The 20,609-nt window shown below is 32.5% G+C and overlaps 2 protein-coding genes across 3 annotated transcripts in view; one reads left to right on the top strand and one right to left on the bottom strand.

Moving 5' to 3' along the window:
- Positions 1 to 20,609, top strand: part of LOC127735736 (oncoprotein-induced transcript 3 protein-like) — a 68,865-nt gene that overhangs the window by 26,436 nt on the left and 21,820 nt on the right. The window lies entirely within an intron of this gene.
- Positions 1 to 20,609, bottom strand: part of LOC127734999 (von Willebrand factor D and EGF domain-containing protein-like) — a 51,538-nt gene that overhangs the window by 18,608 nt on the left and 12,321 nt on the right. For both annotated transcript variants that reach the window (XM_052245100.1, XM_052245154.1), the window contains exons 5-14: positions 19,624 to 19,878; positions 16,176 to 16,379; positions 14,729 to 14,890; positions 13,974 to 14,039; positions 10,724 to 10,986; positions 10,312 to 10,398; positions 8,958 to 9,338; positions 3,929 to 4,078; positions 855 to 1,067; positions 38 to 249 (exon numbers count right to left, since the gene is read on the bottom strand). In XM_052245100.1, coding sequence (XP_052101060.1) covers positions 38 to 249; positions 855 to 1,067; positions 3,929 to 4,078; positions 8,958 to 9,338; positions 10,312 to 10,398; positions 10,724 to 10,986; positions 13,974 to 14,039; positions 14,729 to 14,890; positions 16,176 to 16,379; positions 19,624 to 19,878 — 1,993 coding nt within the window. The remainder of the gene's footprint in view (positions 1 to 37; positions 250 to 854; positions 1,068 to 3,928; positions 4,079 to 8,957; positions 9,339 to 10,311; positions 10,399 to 10,723; positions 10,987 to 13,973; positions 14,040 to 14,728; positions 14,891 to 16,175; positions 16,380 to 19,623; positions 19,879 to 20,609) is intronic.

The raw sequence follows: 20,609 nt of genomic DNA, 5'->3' as shown, positions 1-20,609 counted from the left end.
ACAGTTATATCATGTCAATTCTATCAAAAATACCTACCTCCACGAATCCGCAAAACTACGCTCATCTGAAACAGACCCCGAGTCTCTATGCGTAAAGTCGTCGGATGTGTCTTTAACCAAACTTGGTACACCACACAGTCCCTTTGCTTCGTTAATGTCAAATATAGATGGCTTAATAGATACACTATTGATCAACATTGACCAGGTTGATATGGTAAACTTAATTTCTGTTCCTGTTGGTAAAGTTATCTACAATATGATGTAATTAACTTAAATAGATTAAAAGACACTTAAAGATATAAAAGCATAAACAAAACAATTCTAAGGGAAAACATTTCGACGAGAAAATTAGATAATTAACTCACAAAAAAAATCACTACGTGTAGTACTGAGAAATTTGTAGCAAGAAATACAGGTACGCTAAAAAGGTTAAATTATTTTCTTACCATGGTAAATTGCTGAAGATATTGAAATTGGTAGAACTTGGCGAAAAAAGTCTAGTTATTTGTGACACTAATGAAGCAAAAAGGAAAGCAGACTTTATATAACTTACAATCGCATATCAAAGTTAAGACATTAATTGATTGACATCAAACAAGTGAAATGCCGACACTTATCAGTTTTTTTTTGGTTTGTTTTCTATGTCAAGCTTTGTAATGTATCAATTTAAAGTGACAGTGGTTTAAGCTGCTCGACACAATATGAAGCCTTTTTGAACTCGTTCGCTGCGCTCACTCGACAAAAAGCTTCATATTGAGACTCACAGCTGATATTTTACAATATCAATATGCAGACAACCTGAAAATCGGTACGTATGATGATATATTGATATGCATATGGCTAATGAAACTTACCGTGTATGTGTTATGCGAAATGTCAATTGACAAGTCGTTACCATCACAAATTCTGACCTCAGAATGAGGCGAATTCAGGGGAAAAGAACTGTCTCTTGAAACTCTTTCACATGTCCGCAACACAAACAGTGAATTCCGACTTCTAATGGCAACTCCACAGAGACAAGATGACCCTTTCCAGCCGAAACCACAATTTGTAAACAAAGAATGTACCTAAATCGACATATCGAGTTATACATTAAATTGGAATTCTATGCATTTTAAAGCTTATTTACAAAATAGAAGTGATACTGGTATTGTAATATTAATTACTGTTTGCTCACAGGCACTTGTCTCAGAAAAATATTTTCCTATATACCTTAATACACACAGGCACTTGTCTCAGAAATGTTTTTTTCCTATATACCTTAATATTAAGGTATTTAGGGGAAAAAAAATTCTTATACAAGTGCATGTGTGTTTGCTAAATCATATAAGTTAGGTTTGTAAGAATTGTAATTATTTTAGAACTATAAATCATCTTAAAAATAAAGTTGAATGTACTATTTGGTCAAGAACAATGTTATTTAAGCATATGACGTTGCAATCAAATGATGTCACAAAACCTCTGGTAACGCAAGGCAGTATCATATGTGTTACATTTTAAAATATTATTGACTATTGTCTCAACCTTTTCATCAGCACATTTTACATTTTTAAATAACAGCAAAGTAAATCTCTTTCCTTGAAAGTTTTTTTTTACTATTCACCCTTCGGTCAGTTCTTTAATATTTTATTATCTAAACTAAATAAAAGTAAATCAGAAATAAGCATTCCGACCGGAATGAAATTTTTCATTCTGTATTTTAATTCTTAACTTTATGAAGAGCAAATTAGTACAATTTCTTCGTATTTCATCGTATATAGGCTGATACTATCAACTTATCAGTTTGATTTATTGCCATTACGTCGGTGGTATGTCGTCAATCTGTTCATCTTCTTCTTTACGGCCAAATGACGAATTGAAAATAAGCCCTCGGGAAATGGTTTTTACAGGAAATCCTTAACAATCGTAGAAATAATTTATGTTACTTTAGAATTTTAACCAAAGATGAAAAACGGGATCTTCATTCACTCTACTGGATAACCGAATTACATATCTGTCCTTACAAGCAACGTGATATTGCTGGGTCTGTCAAATGCTTCACGCAACTTCACCAAATTATTTACTTATATTTTATCAGCTATTAAAACCGGGCTACAGAGTTATTGGTGATATGAAACAGACGTGAATAAAAGCCATGTTCCAGACTCGAAATCATTATAGAATTGCATATTTGCTTACCTTTCAGTCATAAGTCAAGGTCAAATGACAAATATGATGGTATGCAATACACCGTCTTATTGTAATAATAGTAAAGGACAGTTTTAATAGATTAAAATTTATAGCCCGGATAGGGTTGTATGAGAAGCAGAAGTAGAAACACTACTTAAACATAATGTCTTCCTTCGTCGAACGGCGGACATACGTAATATTTATGTTTTTCTGTCTTAATATTAAAAAACAACTAGAAAAACAGCAAGTTGATATAAGTTGATAAAAAAAGAGCGGGTAAGCAGTTCTTGATCCATATGTGGATCCGTCGTGTTGCTCATGATAATATTGTTATGCAAAAAAGATTAAAAAAAGTCCCGGTTTTATTCAGTTGACAAAATACCCAATCTATATTTCTTGTGGATGCATATGTCACAGAAACACCTCTTTAATCCTTTTATCTTAAGCTGAACCAGAGAAGATCCGAGAAAATATGCAAAATGAGGATGTGCTGTGCAGCAAAAATTTGAATTGTTATGATAACACAAATTTTCTTTGTATTATATTTGTTTGACCGTAACAATAGGTCTCTTCTCTTTGTCATGATGATATCTAAGCAGAAGATACGATCAGGCCACTGTTTTGGCTGATTGGATTTGAAAATTAAAAAAAATATTATATATCTACTAAAAACCTCCTTCAGATGTTTATGAGACATTTGTCTGTCGGACATCCGTATTTATATTTTTGAATTTTGTGTAGCAGATTCGAATAAGGGTTTCAAACTTCTAATATTAAGTGCAAAACAGCAAAAACTGGCAAAATAGCATCATTTTTGTATCTTGTAATTAGATGTGAGTAACAACTTTACCCTTAAGATATTTTGCTACACAATGTATTTCACTAAGATGTTAATGAGTATATGTTGCTAATATACATTTTGACCAAAAAACTATGCGTTTAATGGCCATTTAAGGTCAACTATGTAAATTTCGACATGTTTATGACGTCATTGTGATATCACAAGAGACGTTATTCCACTTTAGTGTCCATATTATATTTACCTGTTCATTTATCAAAAAAATTAACAAAATTTTGAAAAGCTTGAATAAGTATAACATTTTTGCAACTTCAGGGGCAAAATAATGATCCTTATCATACCTCCACCCGTAAAATGACAAGTCCCTTTATGACATGCTTGTAAAAAGTCATGCCACTTTCAGTTAAACTGGTACAATCAATGTTTTGTTAAAAAAAATTATCCTGTGTATATCAACTGCGGAAATCATTGTATCCAAAGTGTCAGTATAATCCTACAATTGAAATATTTTATCTGACTAGATGTTTTTTTTTTTTTTTTATCCAAATATTTTGTTATTTTATTTTTTGAGATTTAAAAAACAAGTTAAAAAACGATGCAACCGAATACTTTTTCATACATTCATACCAAAGATGTAAAAGACCCAAGTATGTCAAAGAACGGACACTATCTTAAGATTTTTAAAGAAACAATGAAATATCCCAAATATAGACAGAAAACTACATTTGAAGGAGGAACAAACATTTGACAAGAAACAAATTGGATTTGTGAAGCAAAACTCCAACCCTTAGAAAAAATTCAAAATATCCAGCTGTTTTTTAACAAATTTAACATGAAAAGTAAACAGGGGGAAGTAGTGAGATAAACACTTTCTTTTGACTTATAATGTTGATGTTAAGGAAGAGTTTCCCCTTGTCTCCTATCTTCTGATTCCGCCAATTAACTAACATTATATTTTACCCAGTATGGTCCTTTACTGTTCCTGTATAAAACAAATTCTCCAACTTCCATATAATGGTATACTTTTCCATCAAATGTACGAAAATGAGGATCGTTATAGACCTGGCATAATCGACCTGTCATCGTTGAGTCCTTATCCAAAACGTTCACCTTTGGTAGGAACAGAATAATGCAAGCAATTAATAGAATCAAACAGTTGTTTAGTTCCTACGTAACATAATATATCATACCTGCTATAGATAAAAGATAATTCAATTGATATTGTGACGTCACGTGTTGACCGCCTATATTTGATACAAGGCCTATACACAAATTATCGTTTTTACATTGACATTGTCCGATATAAGACGGCATCTGTTAAATATTCAAAGTTAGAAATAGATATGCATTTTTTCAAGTAACAGATTGAAGGGTATAGATATTACACCGCTCATCAGTGACCTAAAATGGTAAATGCACGATCAGTAAAAATATTTGAACATATATAACGTTAAACTATAATGCAATATAATGGACAAATATGTATTCTAAATTCTGGTCCGCTAAAATGCTGAGCTATGGTAATAATTTCGTCGGTTTATTCCCCGTTTATTCGCATAAAATGTTTGTACCAAGGTGATATATCGTTTGATTTTGTCAGGTATATTGACATCCTCCTGTTTTAAATTTACCTATGAGTACGGTATTTTTGATAGTACATTTTTTCATGATATGTGGTTAACGTAAAAATAGAAGTTTTACTCTTTCCAAAATTGATTCAAATCTAATAAAAAGCTGCAAATGGTTGAAAACGATAATACTAAATGATTTGTTATCTATTTACTTCATAACATAACCTTGGCACTACATTTGTTAAACTTGGTAAATGCGGTTTTCCACTGGCTACCTATGGAAACTAATTGTTTCGCTTCGCAGACAATCTCTTATTAATATTGGCTTTTTTTAACAGAATGAAAGGTAGCAAACTTTTCTTTAATTTCACGTACCGCTATATTGAAAATTGGCTTTTCACTGAATATTTTGAAGGTTGGTGACAATTTTGATCTCACATTCCGATTTAATTTGTAATAAAGTATAACACAGACCACACTGTGCATCCTGGTCCGAATTTCGAGGAGCAATTAATGAAAATTTTGTAACGATGGGTAGATAAAATCTGGATCATATTCCCAAGGAGCATAATTACTCCGTGGAAACCAGATCCTGATTTTACTTACCTACCGTTACAAAGTTTTCAATAATTGCTCTTCGGGATTCGAATCCCTCTGTGGTTTCGGATCAGGATAACCGATATGAGGCATAGTACGACTGCTAAATAGCTTGACTTTTAGAACTTAACGGTGAGCATCAGCATAGAAATAAGCTATACGAAAAAAGAAATTATGTTAATTTTCTAATAATGATCTTTACATTTTTATGAAGCAATATTCCAGCACCTGCATATGGAGAAGCTATTCTAGGCCTTGCGGTCATAAAAAGATTGAGAACAGTTATCGTATTCAGACGCAGAATTTCGCCAATCAGAATACTGGAATTTGTTTGTCTACTACAAATTATTTATACCGAGTACTGAGAACGGAAAAAAGTTTCACGACCGAAAGCACTGGGCTTGTGCTTCTGATCATGATTTATTAATGCAAGGGTTCCTCGGCGTGCAGGAGAGAGTGGCAATCTTTCAACACGATAAATAGAATTTAACGTCACCGTTCAAGCTAGACTTGGATGTGTATTTTTACATCCCTTATTGTCAAACGGACGCACTCTTAGCATGTGTGGTACTTCCGCTAGTCAAGAGAAATTCCAAGAACAACTGTGTGTATACTGCAGTCAACTCGATATCAAAACATTTTTTCCTTCTTTTATTGATAGATTGGAGGAAACAAATGTTTTAACCTCCATCAAACTGTCGATGAACATCATGGACATCATTAGCGACAAGGCAGGCGATCAACTAGCACCTGAATTCAATGTTGCCATAAGCAAACATGTCATAATACTTCAAACTAAATAAATAACTAAAATAGTTTTTGCATCTCAACGTATTGGTAGGTTTAGAATAAAGGATGTTGGCAATTGTTCGTGAAAAGACGATATTCAATGATAATATAAAGAAGATGTGGTATGTTTGCCAATGAGACAACTCTCCACAAGAGGCCAAATGACACAGAAATTAACAATTATAGGTCACCGTACGGCCTTCAACAATGAGCAAAACCCATACCGCATAGTATTACAGACATTTATTCTTCTCTAAACCCGCATTTCAATGTGACTTTCCTATGCAAGAAAACTACATCATCAATTAAAAACATTTGATTATTTGCTGTGTCATTGGTATCAAATTCAATACCTTGTTGCAGAGTATGACAAAACATACTGGTTTCTACACGATTCAATATCGCTACTCTGTGCATAGTTTTATACGTTATCGTATTTAATTTTCTTGGGACTGTTTAACATAAATATTCGATCAGAATACATCAGAATTACCAGAGATTCCTATGATAACTCACGGAAAGTATTCATAAATATACAAAGAAGAGTTGATTGTTTTTCGGATTTATAGATATTAAAAGATGTGGTATGAGTGCCAATGTGACAACTCTCCATTCAAGTCAAAATTTATAAAAGTAAACCATTATAGGTCAAAGTACGGTCTTCAACACGGATCCTTGGCTCACACCGAACAGTAAGCTATGACGGGCCCCAAAAATCACTAGTGTAAAACCATTCAAACGGGAAAACCAACGGTCTAATCTATATAAAAAACGAGAAACGAGAAACACTATTGAACCACATCAACAAACGACAACTACTGAACATCAGATTCCTGACTTAGGACAGGTGCAAACAAATGCAGCGGGTTTAAACGTTTTAATGGTACCAAACCTTCACCCTTTTTCTTAAACAATAGTGTAGCATCACAACATAGAAAGACACACTATAAAATATCAACTAAAATAGCTTAACTCAATCAAAGGACATATTAACACCAGTGAACATACACTGAACAAATAAATTTGACCTATGATACAATGTAAATACAAACTAAATAAACTAAGGGAAGAATAATAAAAGTAACATGTTATATCGGTATGAATTATGTTTATTAATGCAAATTGTATAGAAAAAACATTTCTGTGTCATAACACATATTTTATCACCTGTGGACTAGATTTAGATTATTTTTTCAAACACTTCTCCAACAAACTTTCATTCACCAATTCACTACTAGAAATTAGGATTAATAATATATCAATTGTTCTTTAAAATCATCGAAAACCATGATAACGACATCTTTGTAATAGAATTCCTGAACATTCTTTCCATCTTATTGTCACAGTATTCGATTGTATGATTTTAGGTAGCTTTGACTGTTTGAAGTCCATTCCAGATCTTGCTTTAGCGTATAGCATGCATTGGAAAATTGTATTTAAAATACAAATTTCAGACAATCAATGTTTACAGTGTTGTTGAATAATAATAAACAATTATTCAAGACCAATCATTGTTGTAATTTTTTTGTCTGTTAATAATAGAAAAGAAAGGATATGGGGCATCCATCCATGACACAAAATCAGTAAATGCACAGCAAAATACACAAAAAGCAATGGAACAGCCCTTGTTATGCTGTTCTTCATGTCAAAGTCACAGTGAGTCCTTCAACACGAAACAATAAAAATCTCTCATATCACAGCAAGTTTAAGACGGCACTTGTACCTGTTTGAGCGGAATTCTTTGCAAACTGACGTTCACGCCACAACTTTGAATTGAAGAACATAGCCATGGATAATATTAATAAAATAAATCAGGCAAAAAAATCAAACATGTACTATCATATTGAAAAATGCAAAAAACCAATACAAACATTTAGACAACCACGTGGCACATCGATATAAATGTTAGATAAATTGGTAGGAAATAAATATGTATAGGGCAAATAATTCGGGAAGACTATGTAAACTGTTCAAATTAAGAATCTTGAAATTGTACATAATTCAAGTATTTTCATGAGTATGGCGTAATCAGATATGTTTTTCTTATAGTACTATTTATGTATAACTTAAACTAAATTTAAACCCATGGCAACATAGAAAAAGCTGACAACAAAGAATTATATTGACTATTAATACTGAACTATCATTTAAAAAAAAACATGATGAAGTGTTAAAGGTTAATTCTTTGAATAAGCGACATTTTCGTAACGTGTCTCTGCTCTACAACTAGAACAAAAACACAATTCAGACAAGTATACTTATAAACTATTAACATCGACACATCAACATAATATGATAGCTCAAATTACAACTACAATTGGTAAAAATGGTATTCAAATAGAAAGATAGGGTTTTTTACATCCATCATATTTGTGCAAACCATGTGGGCAAAAAACGAACAATATTCAATGACATTAGTTTTCTTTTACCTTCTTCCGCGTACATAGAACCCAATTCCTCCTAACCTATTTTTTTAATATAGCAGAGTAAATCCTTAGATTATAGTTAGTAAGTTGAGGTGATGTAAGTAAATCGTTGATCATCTGTTTTAACTAAGATAGTTTCGTCTTAATTTAGGATGCAAATATTGATTCTGTTTTACATGTTCTAATCTTTATGGAATATCTGTTTCACAGATGACGACGGATATGTTCCAACTGTCATAACTACAATCCCGTCCCCTTTTTTTCGAATGTGACCTACCGACTTTCACCGAGTTTGTACTTATACGAGCAACACGACAGGTGCCACATGAGGAGCAGGATCTGCCTATCCTTTCGGGCACCTCAGATCACCCCCGGTTTTCGTGTGGTTTGTGTTGCTCAGTCTTTAGTTTTCTATGTTGTGATTTTGTGTACATTTGTTTGTCTGTTGGTTCGACTTATAAGTTTGAATGTCCCTTTGGTGTCTTTCGCCTCTCCTTTACAATTTATGTTACGGTAATGCTTTATTGTTTATTTTTTTTTCCTCATGATCTTATAGTTATTTGATTGTGAAATTTTACGGTCTAAATCGTTCACTTGTCGTCTTACCTTTATTTCAGAAAGACTAAGATTTGTCCATATGTCGTGAAAGGCAGAGATTGTATTTGTTGAAAGACGAATATACGTCGATCTGTCCTGATGATTGTATATTCCATCACTAAACCCGTATACTCTCAGGTATTTTGTATTCTCCCAGTCAAGGCTTTCCAACTTTATACCACAAAACTCAGCATTAAATACAATGTCTCTGTTTGCAATATTATTAGAGCATACAGGTCCATTTTTCGGAGGCTGAAATGTATACACGTCCTTAGTACAAAACTTTTTTTGAAATCCATGGTTCGATGTAAAACATGCAACAGGAACGGTTTGAGTGAACGCAATATCGACAGATTCTCCTTCAATAACAGTATATTCATACTTTTCAGGCTACAACAAAAAATTGAACCATATATATGCAGTAAATGTCAATAAGTTTACGTATGATTTATCTTAATTAACGAACCAAAGGGTGTGGTAAATACCAATGCGACTACAAGAAAACATATACTAGGTAACACAAATGGGACTCTAAACGCTCGTAATGCGACATTTTGAAAAGGAATATTGGCCAAAACGTATTACAATAGTAAATTGACCTTGTTATAGAGTCTTTCACATAATCTGCACCATCACCAAATATCTAATACGTCAAAACAAGCAACAAAACAATAGCAAAAAATCAAAAAACAAAGTAAAAACATGTCAAGACAGCGACAATCACATTAAACGGTATCAATTTTGTCCCACCAGATTTGTATTCTGACAAGCTATGTCTTTTCAGTGATGATCAGGGCCTAGATATTTCAAAACAAAAGCATAAAACTTTCAAAGACTTATGTAATCGAAGAAAATCCATAGCATTGAATCAACTAACAATATTTCTGCATTGGTACAGATATAAGCATATTGTTTTATGTATATGTAAAGCACTCCCTGGAACATTGAAAATTCCCAAGGCATATAAGCACTTACATACTCACAACTGTGTGGTTTACATAGCACTTCATAATCTATATTTAAGTCTTTTATAGACGAAACGCGCGTCTACCGTACACAATTTTAATCCTGGTATTCACAATAAGTTAATTGTATTCACAAATACACTACAAAACTCTCTGAACAAAAATCTATACAAACAATCTAATGAGAATTTTATTTGCTACTTTAAACTGTTTTATTGCTCTTCTATAAATGAGGAAACGAAATAAAAAATAAGAACAAATGCCAACAATAAAAGGGAACTTATTTTCCGCGCATATTTAAAGAAACGTGCTAGTGTTAACTTAATAGACAGTGGAAAACTATTACAATTAATCAAATTGATTTATAAAACCGAAACGAATTCAAGTTTAATACTTACATAGAGTCCGGCATAGAAGATTTTGCTTCGATGAAATGGACTTGGAACGGAACGTGCAATGAATCGCAGTCGGACAGAACACGTTACCTAAAAATTAAATCGATGTAACATTTATTTACAATTTCATATAGATTTTCGTTCTAATTTTTTTAAATAGTATATTTAACTACTGCGGTTATTCATGTTTCGAAACATTTTATTTTAAATTGATTTTGTTTTATGTCTGGGGAAAATTGTCCTTTTTACAATTTTTTGGTATTATAATGATTGATAAAAAGTTGATGATATATATAATGCCAAGACGACTACAATTATTTTTTTATTTATTTGTTTTAAGTTTCCCCCTTAACCCATTAATCAGATACCCACAAGAAAGCAACACAGTCTAATGAATTAATTTGCTAATAATTACCTCCATATTCATAGTAAAGATGTTTGTCCATTCCGAATCCTTAAGCACTGTACTTTCAAGGTTATCAAACGGTATATTCTTATGCTCGGTAACATTGATTCCATTTATAAACCAGAAAATATCATACACATAAGTTCCATTTGGTATATCATCAAACTTACACTCAAATATGGGTACAAGACCAGACGAAGAACCAGTTTCACTTTGACCCTGAGTCAGTGAAGCATTAACATATGGTGTGACAATTTCAGTGGGAAATGATGCTGAAAGAAAATATTAAATAAATAACAATTAAAATAGCCTTCTTACCATCTCATTCAATATCATTATCGCAAGACGGTGATTTGCGTATATCAATTAGGGATGAGAAACAGATTGTGTTTTCAGTATGCATAAAAATATTACCATACAAAAAGGATGGCGGAGATTTTAAGAGGCAAACAAAAAATATAAGTGGAATTAAAACACGCAACGCCATAACCAAATCAAAAAACGATAATATTAGTTATGTTGGTGAAATTGGGTTTATCCTTTGATTGGTGAATAGACCATGCCTTGACATGAGGAATAGAACGAGTCGTTATCTGAATGTCTATAAGACATTGATATCATTGCTTAGTCGTAAACTCTTTACATATCATTATTTGCTATGCATGTCAAAAAATACCTTACAAAATCATGCTATGTAAACCCTCCCTAATACAAAAACAAAATATGTTCAAGTATGTGTGTTATTTGCAATGACTATTGACCCGACTGCAGTTCAAACTTCTTTTCAAACGCTTATTTAGAAAAAAAACAGAAACGGTCTTTCCTACTCTGCTTTTTCTGTAAATCAGATCAAAGGGAGGTCAGTTAAATAAAAACTTTTTTTTTTGGTTCCGCATTTATAACCACACATTAATGTATGTCCGTACTCTAAGACATTGATAAACCAACTAGTGCTGTGAAAGCATGACAATCCGGATTCTGTTCGTTGTTGGTAACAAAAAATTCTAAAAATAATTATTCCCTTTTTGCCGCCAAGCGATACCTGTAAAGGGTTATTACCGGTAAGAAAGCTAAGCTTAATCAAAACAATAATAGTTTCTGGAAATAGGCGATTTTTGAATCAAACTAGACCAACCAACAAAATTGAATATGAGATAAAATATCCTGGTTGGCTTATGATTAAAATGCAGTTTGCTAATTTTGACCTCTTGTGATATTTTAACAAACCTTTCTAAAATTGTCCGTTTATAAATTTTTAAATTATAAAGAAACTAATGTTTCAACTCCCTCAGGCAAAGTTGGCCTTAGATGAATTTGGCTATTTGTTTTAGGTATTTTTGTCATATAGCTCTTCAAAAAGGGGGACGAAAGATACCAGAGGGACAGTCAAACTCATAGATCGAAAACAAACTGACAACGCCATGTCCAAAAATAAAAAGACAAACAGACAAATAATAGTACAGACTGTTTCGGTACTTATACATCCCTCGGATTTCAAATGTTTGGCTTTGAGTGTTCCTGATGAAGGTAAATCCAGAAAAGCGCTTCGGATGCATAAAATTATTAAACGTGTTGTTTTCATTTTTTTACACAATATTTCAAAATAATGTTTTAAAATCAGTCTTCTCAAATGTTTATGATCGATTTTCCTGTATATCCTATGTATGGATATTACGGTAATTTTTGGACATTTACTGATCATTACATTTTTAAATTATTCGAATATTCAAGGTTTTACACCCCAGATATAAATGACTGAGACAGATTTGTCATAACGTTTTGGATTTGATTTGTGTATAATGCTTTTCAACTTTGTCATTGGTTTGGCCTTCCAACTGGTTTGACTTTAGCACCACGGATAACTTTTATGTAAATGGAAAGCGCATTTTGCGTACTAAATTATCATCAGTTTTTTCGATAGGATTTTTAAACCACAGCTGGTTGACATATCGTCCCCTAGGGTATAACCATCTGAGGAGTTCTGTGCTGACATGAAATATCATTAAATAGTGTCATTTACTGAAAAAGTTTTTTGTCTGCCCGCAAAATAGTTTATTGTCTTAGCTTGATTTGACTCGATTTTATATTGTTTAGTATTCAGTGCTCTTCAACTCATATATGCTTTGGCTTTCCAACTGTTTTGATTGAGCGCCAATGAGTCTTATATATTTTGAACGAGATTGTTTAGAGTACTAAATAATAAACCTGGTAATTTTGATGCATATTTTCATGGGACAAATAGAGAGATCTCATGATCTTAAATATGCGAATGAGGAATTTCCCATCTGGTATATTGCTATGATATCAGCATAATATGGCATGAGGATGGGTAAAGGAAGAAATAATGTAAACATGTACAAGAATACAAAATAAAAACTCCACGTTATAAATTTCATGCGTCCGAAGCGCTTTTCTTGATTTACCTTCATCAGAAACGCCCAAAGCCGAATATTTGAAAGCCAAGGATGTATAAGAAGCGAAACAGATGAAAAGTACCATTACAAAAGCATTTTGTCTATTTCGGTCCAAATATGAATAAGTAAATTTCCTGCTTACCCACAAGGACACATTAAAACGCTTAAACATGTTTACATAATTCAGTTGTTCATTGGACATAGATATATGTATAATATATTCCAACAAAATATCAAATCGCATGTTATTCATCATGTATGCTATGTAATTTTTTAATCACGTATAGGAGCAATTTTCCTAACCTAATAACTTAATAACTACCAGTATAATCTCCTATGTCAATCATCAAATTTCCGTCAAGGAAATATCCAAAATACTCGTCGTTTACTTTTATTATTATTATTATTATTATTATTATTATAATTATTATTATTTTTATTAATAATTTAGCTAAACAACAGATTTTTGATCTAGTGAGAAAAATCCAGGAAATAAGCATCCCAATTCCTGACATTTTGGAAACCACCTTGTAAAAAACCAATATGATTAAAGAATTTGCTCATATTTTAAATTTAAAAAATTAAATTTACAAAGTACAACGTTATTAACAAAAAGCCGATACTTTTTTAAAAATGTAAGAAATGCTGAATACATTTGGAAACGTTTTTTGGAATTTACCTTTATCAGATACGCTAAAAATCCAAAAATTATCCCATTACTAGATGCATTGTCAACAAACATCTTAAAAAAATATGTATTCAAAAAATATTGTTCTTGAAGGACAACACACCGATTACATGTTTGTCACGAAATTTAGTACTTATAATAATAATTAATCACTTACATGAACATCCGGGATAGTATCCAGATTCAGATGACAGCCCATCTTGACAAAGAACTGGTCCATTACCTTAAGTTAAAATTAATAAATAATGAAAAGGATCAGCGATATTTTATCAAAAAGCAAAGACAATTTTTCTAAATCTTGCTGTTATGATTTATCTCGGATATTAATATCGAATTCTTATGTTTCCCTGTAACTCTTTTGTACAAGCAGACAATTCATTTCTTTTGTATTATGTAAATCTTAATGTATCTTGTAAGGTTTTCTCCATCCAATAAAAATAATTTGCTAAATTCCTCGAAGATAAGGATATTTTTGTTTTTGAAGTCTTTAAGTATTCGCGGAGGTCAGATAACGTTTCAAATCTTCAGGTGATCGGAGGAGAGAAAGAACCATATTGACATTAATTTACATTTTATAATGATCTTACTCCAAGATATAATTTGTTTTAATTCAAAATACATTATTTTCTAATTATATCAAAAACGCTATACGTTTTGTAGAAAAGAAAAACACAAGAATCGTCATTTCAATTCATTAAAACTGAAATGTCAACAACCATAAAAAGATTATGAATCCCTTTCCTCAGTATGAAATAAAGTTCTTAGGAAATTAATGCACACAAATCCACAAAAAAACATAAATATATATATATATATAAACGCATAATGTATTAAACTTTGGAATGTAAGAAAAAACAACATTTTGTTGATCAATTGATAAATGTGATATATATATTAAAAATAAAGTATTACCAAAACAATAAGCTGCATTTTTTGTAGTGTTCTGTAAAAAGTAAATAAAATAATTTCCACAGTTTCTGATTTGAACATTAAAAGACGTTTCACATGTGCTGTTCTCTGTTTGAAGACATGCTGCAACTGTCAAATTACCATCAGAAACGATTGGAAATGTTCCTAAAAATAAAGAAATGTATTAAAAAATACCGAAGTCCAATATAAAGTCAAAACGGGGAAATCCATAAAACCTGACAAAACCAAACGTTCGACTATACCAACCAACGGAACGACCGGAAAACAACTGTCATATTCCTAAGTTGGTACAAGCACTTTCAAAAGAAAACATAGTACTCTAATATCATTTATTAGATTTTTTTGGCATAACTATTAGTGGTTTTAGTTAGTTAATTTTAAACATCACCGTAATTTCTTTAAAGCCTTCTGTTCACATGAATGAAAGGGAATGTGATGGAAAAAAAACAGAAGAAATGTTGATAGGACAACTAAACTAGACTAAAATTATATATTGCATTTTTATTTTCCTATTTATGAGATACTTTGATCATGTTGAAACCAATTGAAGCATAATGACGCCTTATCAGCACTACTTCTCTGAGATTTCTGAAAGCTTTTGTATTTTGAGAGATCACTTATCATTATACGTATAAGACCGCACTGTACAGCCATAATGATATGACAATTTGTGCTTAAAGCAGGGGACTTGGCATACTGGTGCAAAGTTAAATAGAGATGAACATAATGTACTGATATTTTGATTTGACCACCTCTTCTAGAGTTTTGAGACGTAACACCGTTTATAAATATGACAATAATTGCGGAATTTGTTATTTTCACCATTTTTGGCTTACTGTAGCATAATGACCGCTTGTGAACGCTTTTCCACTGATGCCGTTATCAAAACATTTTCCATCTTAGTAGGAATGTTTCGGATCATGTTGATGCCTCCTATCTTATAAAGACACTTGGTGAATACACAACCTCTGAGGACATAATTAATTACTAGGGGGTGTTTAACGACCTTGACTACTCATGGGGGCTAGCACGGGTTGAAATAAGTAGAAGCTTTCATACATTTATTAAGTGAGATTTGTTGTAAACATATATAGTGACGCCTGAAACTGCCTTACAATTTACTCAACACTCAGTGTAACTTTACAGGAAAATCTGTATTGTCATGGCAATTACAGCTGATCATAGCAATTTCTGCAAACTGGGTTGACACCGTAATCTGTATATCCGTTTTTTTTTCTAAGAAAGCATCAGAAATCTTTTCTATAAGCAGCAGGAGGCTTGTCGCTATGGCGTAGCAATCTTTTCTTTTTTATAAGTTAACTGAATACCTAAAGTACTATCTTACTTTGCTTATTGTAGTTAATATTCCAATTTCTTTCTTTTGATATAGTGAACATTACACTACTTTTACCATTGACACCTTTCTTACCATTCATCCAAACAGGATAATTAGTCCCGCAATGAAAAGCACCAGGTGGGTATGTTGGAATTTGATCTCCGTTTTCACTTTTTATCCTATACCATGCTTCTTCTAAATTTTCGTCACTAATTGGAATATAGTTTGACATTTCTGTTTCAAAGTCTGCTGACCTTTCCTCTTGTTTTTCTATTAATTTGTATGTAAAGCATTCATCTAAGTAAAAAAAAGGTGAAAAGAAAAGTAGAAACTCACAGATTATTATGTGATTGATGAATTGATAGCAACCTAACGTTCATATGCAACAAATACATCCGTACTATAGATGATAACATGTTACCAATAATACACCAGTATATCCTGCTTTTTACTAGACACGTAAACGTTATAGCTCAAATTGTTACAGTCAACAGGAGGACATATCACCTTGCTAAAATGCATTTTAGTTATTCCGAGCCACCTAGTATTTGATCATTACCATAATGCCGCATGTTTTGCGGAGAAAGAGAAAATACCATATTAAAAGTCTTTGGTTTAAATCAGTATGGGATCGAACCATTATCGACCCCTTTGAGTGTAGCAAAGATATGAAGAATACATCTTCATTTATGAGTTGGACAACCTGGATTTCTGACTAGAAGTAGAACTGTTTTGCCGGGTCTGTAGTTGTTGAACATTATGCCTGTGTCAGATCAATTGCTTGTTCCCTGAATGTTTTATTTTAACGACAGCTCTTCGGAGGTGGCACATGGCGATTTGTTTTATAGTACTGTTTTTATCTAATCAAACGTGTACTTGTTTTCTAATTGTCTTCCTTTCTCCATATTCGCACAATCAAAAAAATGTTGATCTTGTCCTCGTTTAAATATTTAACATTGAGCGTAGAAAACAAAACAATGGATCAATAATTTTTTTATAGCAATATACCAACTTCACCTGCATATGGGATATACATTTCCCAACTCATTCGGTATTCAAAAGCTTGCAGCTGCTACTCAGACTTTCTAAAACATCACCAGAGTCTGAGCAGAAGGTTGATGAACAGGGTTATGTCAAAGAACGTCTCGTCGTTTTTCTAAAAAAAGTTCATCGGAAGGTACCAAGACCTTGTTGATAAATATTCCGTATTAACTTCACAAAAAATACATGATGGTCTTGAAGTAAAGATTCTAGGTACTGACCTTGTTTATCATCTTTATTACGTGTTATAGTGTTCTTTTATTTGTCTTTCTAAATTATTAACCTTTACTGTTTAGTCCATTTTTGGTATAATTACACCTTATATAAGAATGCCGGATTTTGATTGGTTGGTAGCCAGTGTATGTTTCGCATATTCTAACCTTTTTTCATGATTTCCAACGAATTTGCCTGTTTTTCACCACTGCCGATGAATATGCCTCAAAATCCCCTTAATAATTATATCGGTACTATGATAATCTCTAATTATCCTCAAAATTGTGCATAAACATGTTATTGGATTACAGCTTACTAGTAAAAAAAAGATTTCCCTTCACCTGTACAGAGAGTTTCAATCAAACTCTATTCGGTGTATTTAAACAGATATGTCATGTTATGGAGGGGTATTTGCGAAAAATACCAGTCTTGGGACCTAATTTCCCTTGACTGGTATTTTTCGCAAATACCCCTCCATAACATGATATACGGCTGTGTATTTTTATATGTTGGATTAAGTTGTTTTATGTAATGTATCCGTTTTTATTCTGTAGTTAGTCCCCACTTTGGTTTTATCATGTATATCTATTATATAGTCATTTTATAAAATTTACTGTTTGCAAAATTATAAATTATTCTAAATAATAAGGATGTTCTTGTCCCAGGCAGAAAATCCTGGCCGTGTTAGGCGCAACTTTTTGGAAGTTTTGGTCCTCGGTGCTCTTCAGCTTTGTACTTGTTTTGGCTTTCAAACTTTTTTTATCTGAGCGTCACTGGTTGTTCTTGTGTGGAAGAGACGCACGTCTGGCGTATTGAATTTTATGCCTAGTACCTTCTGCTAGCTATTATTCGTGTGTTTCTTTGTCCTATATGTTTTCCCATTTATTTGTATGGTGGTCCTGTCATGTGATGTTGTCGTTTTGGTGTTGTGTTTGACGTTGCCATAAAAGCGGGAGGTTTGGCATGCCGCGAAACCAGGTTCAACCCACCATTTTTTTCTTAAAATGTCCTGTACCAAGTCAGGAAAATGGCCATTGTTATATTATAGTTCGTTTCTCTGTGTGTTACATTTGAATGTTGTGTTTTTGTTGTGTCGTTGTTCTCCTCTTATATTTGATGCGTTTTCCTCAGTTTTAGTTTGTAATCCGGATTTGATTTTATCTCTATCGATTTATGAGTTTCGAACAGCGGTATACTACTGTTGCCTTTATTTATTCAATATCCTTTTTGGCGTGGCTCGGTATTTATGCATCCCGCCATTGTGTTGTTGTGCTGTTGTCATTTTTAGTATTCTTGTTTTTCATTTTTGCTTATGTGCTTTGTCTATATGCCATTTTGTTTTTCTTTGTTAACATATTTTTTGGTTTTTATAGTGATTAAGATTATAACACAATGTTGACTGTTGTACCCCTATTTTTGACATTTTCACATATGATGTCTGTTTGTTTTGTTCACACATTGTTGTCAATATAATGGAATTTTACACGAGTGTCATACAAGTGAGAGGTTTAGCAAGCTATAAAACCAGGTTTAATCCACCATTTTCTACACCAGAAAACGCCTGTACCAAGTCAGGAATATGACAGTTGTTTTCCATTCGTTTGAAGTGTTTGAGCTTTTGATTTTGCCATTTGATAAGGGACTTTCCGATTTGAACTTTCCTTTGAGTTCTGTATTTTTGTTATTTTACTTTTTTTTCTACCATATTGCTGTAACATTGTTTTCTCCTGTTTTTGTTTCATTCCACAGACGATTCAAAGTAATATTGTCTCATATCTTATGTATCCATAGTTGCATAAGTAATAACATTCGAATGGTGGTATTAGCCATTGAAAGTTAAGCAAATAACAACCAATCATCCAAATAGATATTAGTAATAGTATAGACGAATTCGCATTAATGAGTGCCATTGACAATCGTGGTGTTCCCGTTTGTCTGTGCAAACATGTACAATTTAGTCACTCAAACATGTTAAATACAAAGAATAGACATATGTTAGTTAAACTGCACTGCTCGGGTGACGATAAAGGACCCTAAAGACATTACATTTTTTGCATAATAAAATAATAAAAAGGTAAAAAGTTAGGTTGAAAAGTCTTGCATTAACATTGTTTTACTTTAGTAGCAATCTACTATAATGGGTTGAACTAGATGGGTATTTTTCGTGCCACAACTGTAATACTTTACCAATAATAGTTCTACTGTCTGGCAATACTACAATGTTTATACTTTTTTAAACACACAAAGTAATGATGTGGAATAGCATTTTTAGATGAAAATATCATACCTTCAGATTTAAATATTTTCATGGCTGACACAACACTCCCATACAAAAGTGAAGATGTTGTCGAATTAGCCTTTTTTATTTTATATATGCCTTTAAACCAATCTGCATAATAAATATGAGTGGCGCTGAAGTCAAGACCATATCCCTGGTATGCACTAGCTAATGTCTCCCTATAATCAGTTCCGTCAAATAATGTTGATGAAATTGGTGAATATTGGTGAATATATGTCCAAAAAATCCTGTCATCATAAAAGTCTGAAAAGACAATGCATACTTCATTTCATTTACAAATGAAATACTTTCACATACTGATTAAAAGCAACTCGTGATAAAACGTATTAAATATCAAATAGCAGAAATCAGAGGTGTTTTTCTTATTTGCATCTTTATCGCAGTGTAGTCTGCTTCAGTCAAATTATATTATATGATAGAACAAATTGACGCAATCTCGATAAAAATTTGTGGGCGACTTCCCGAAATTTTAAATGATGTCAATCCAAAACTAACAAAATAGGTTTGACGTAAGATTTTGTTAAAACTATGAGTTTCTCAAGTTGGAGGTCTCCTACATTCTATAAGAAAAAGCAATGTGATAACGATGGCATGGCAAAAAAATAGTTGGAAGATACTAAGGGGACATTCAAAGCTAATACGTCGAAAATAATCTTGACAACGCAATTGCAAAAAACGGGAAACGACAATAAACAAGTCCACAAAATACACTATATAGAAAAATAAATACTGAGCAACACGAACTCCTCTTAAAAACTGGAGGTGATATCACGTGCTCCAAACGTGTAAGTTGTGGTGGTACCCGTCATGTTGCTCATGATCAGTACAAATTTGTTGGTATACTAATTTTGAGATGTCAGAATCGAGGAAAAGAAGACAGGATTGCGGTAACAACAATTGAAGAATATTTATCCATGGTCATCTGTGACACGAATAGCTTCCGTTAAACTTTCGAAGGGATTATTTCAAATATA

Source organism: Mytilus californianus, unplaced genomic scaffold (genome assembly GCF_021869535.1).
Source record: "Mytilus californianus isolate M0D057914Y unplaced genomic scaffold, xbMytCali1.0.p SCAF_1, whole genome shotgun sequence".
NCBI classification, from domain to species: Eukaryota; Metazoa; Mollusca; class Bivalvia; order Mytilida; family Mytilidae; genus Mytilus; species Mytilus californianus.
This window is presented reverse-complemented; position numbering and strand designations above follow the sequence as displayed.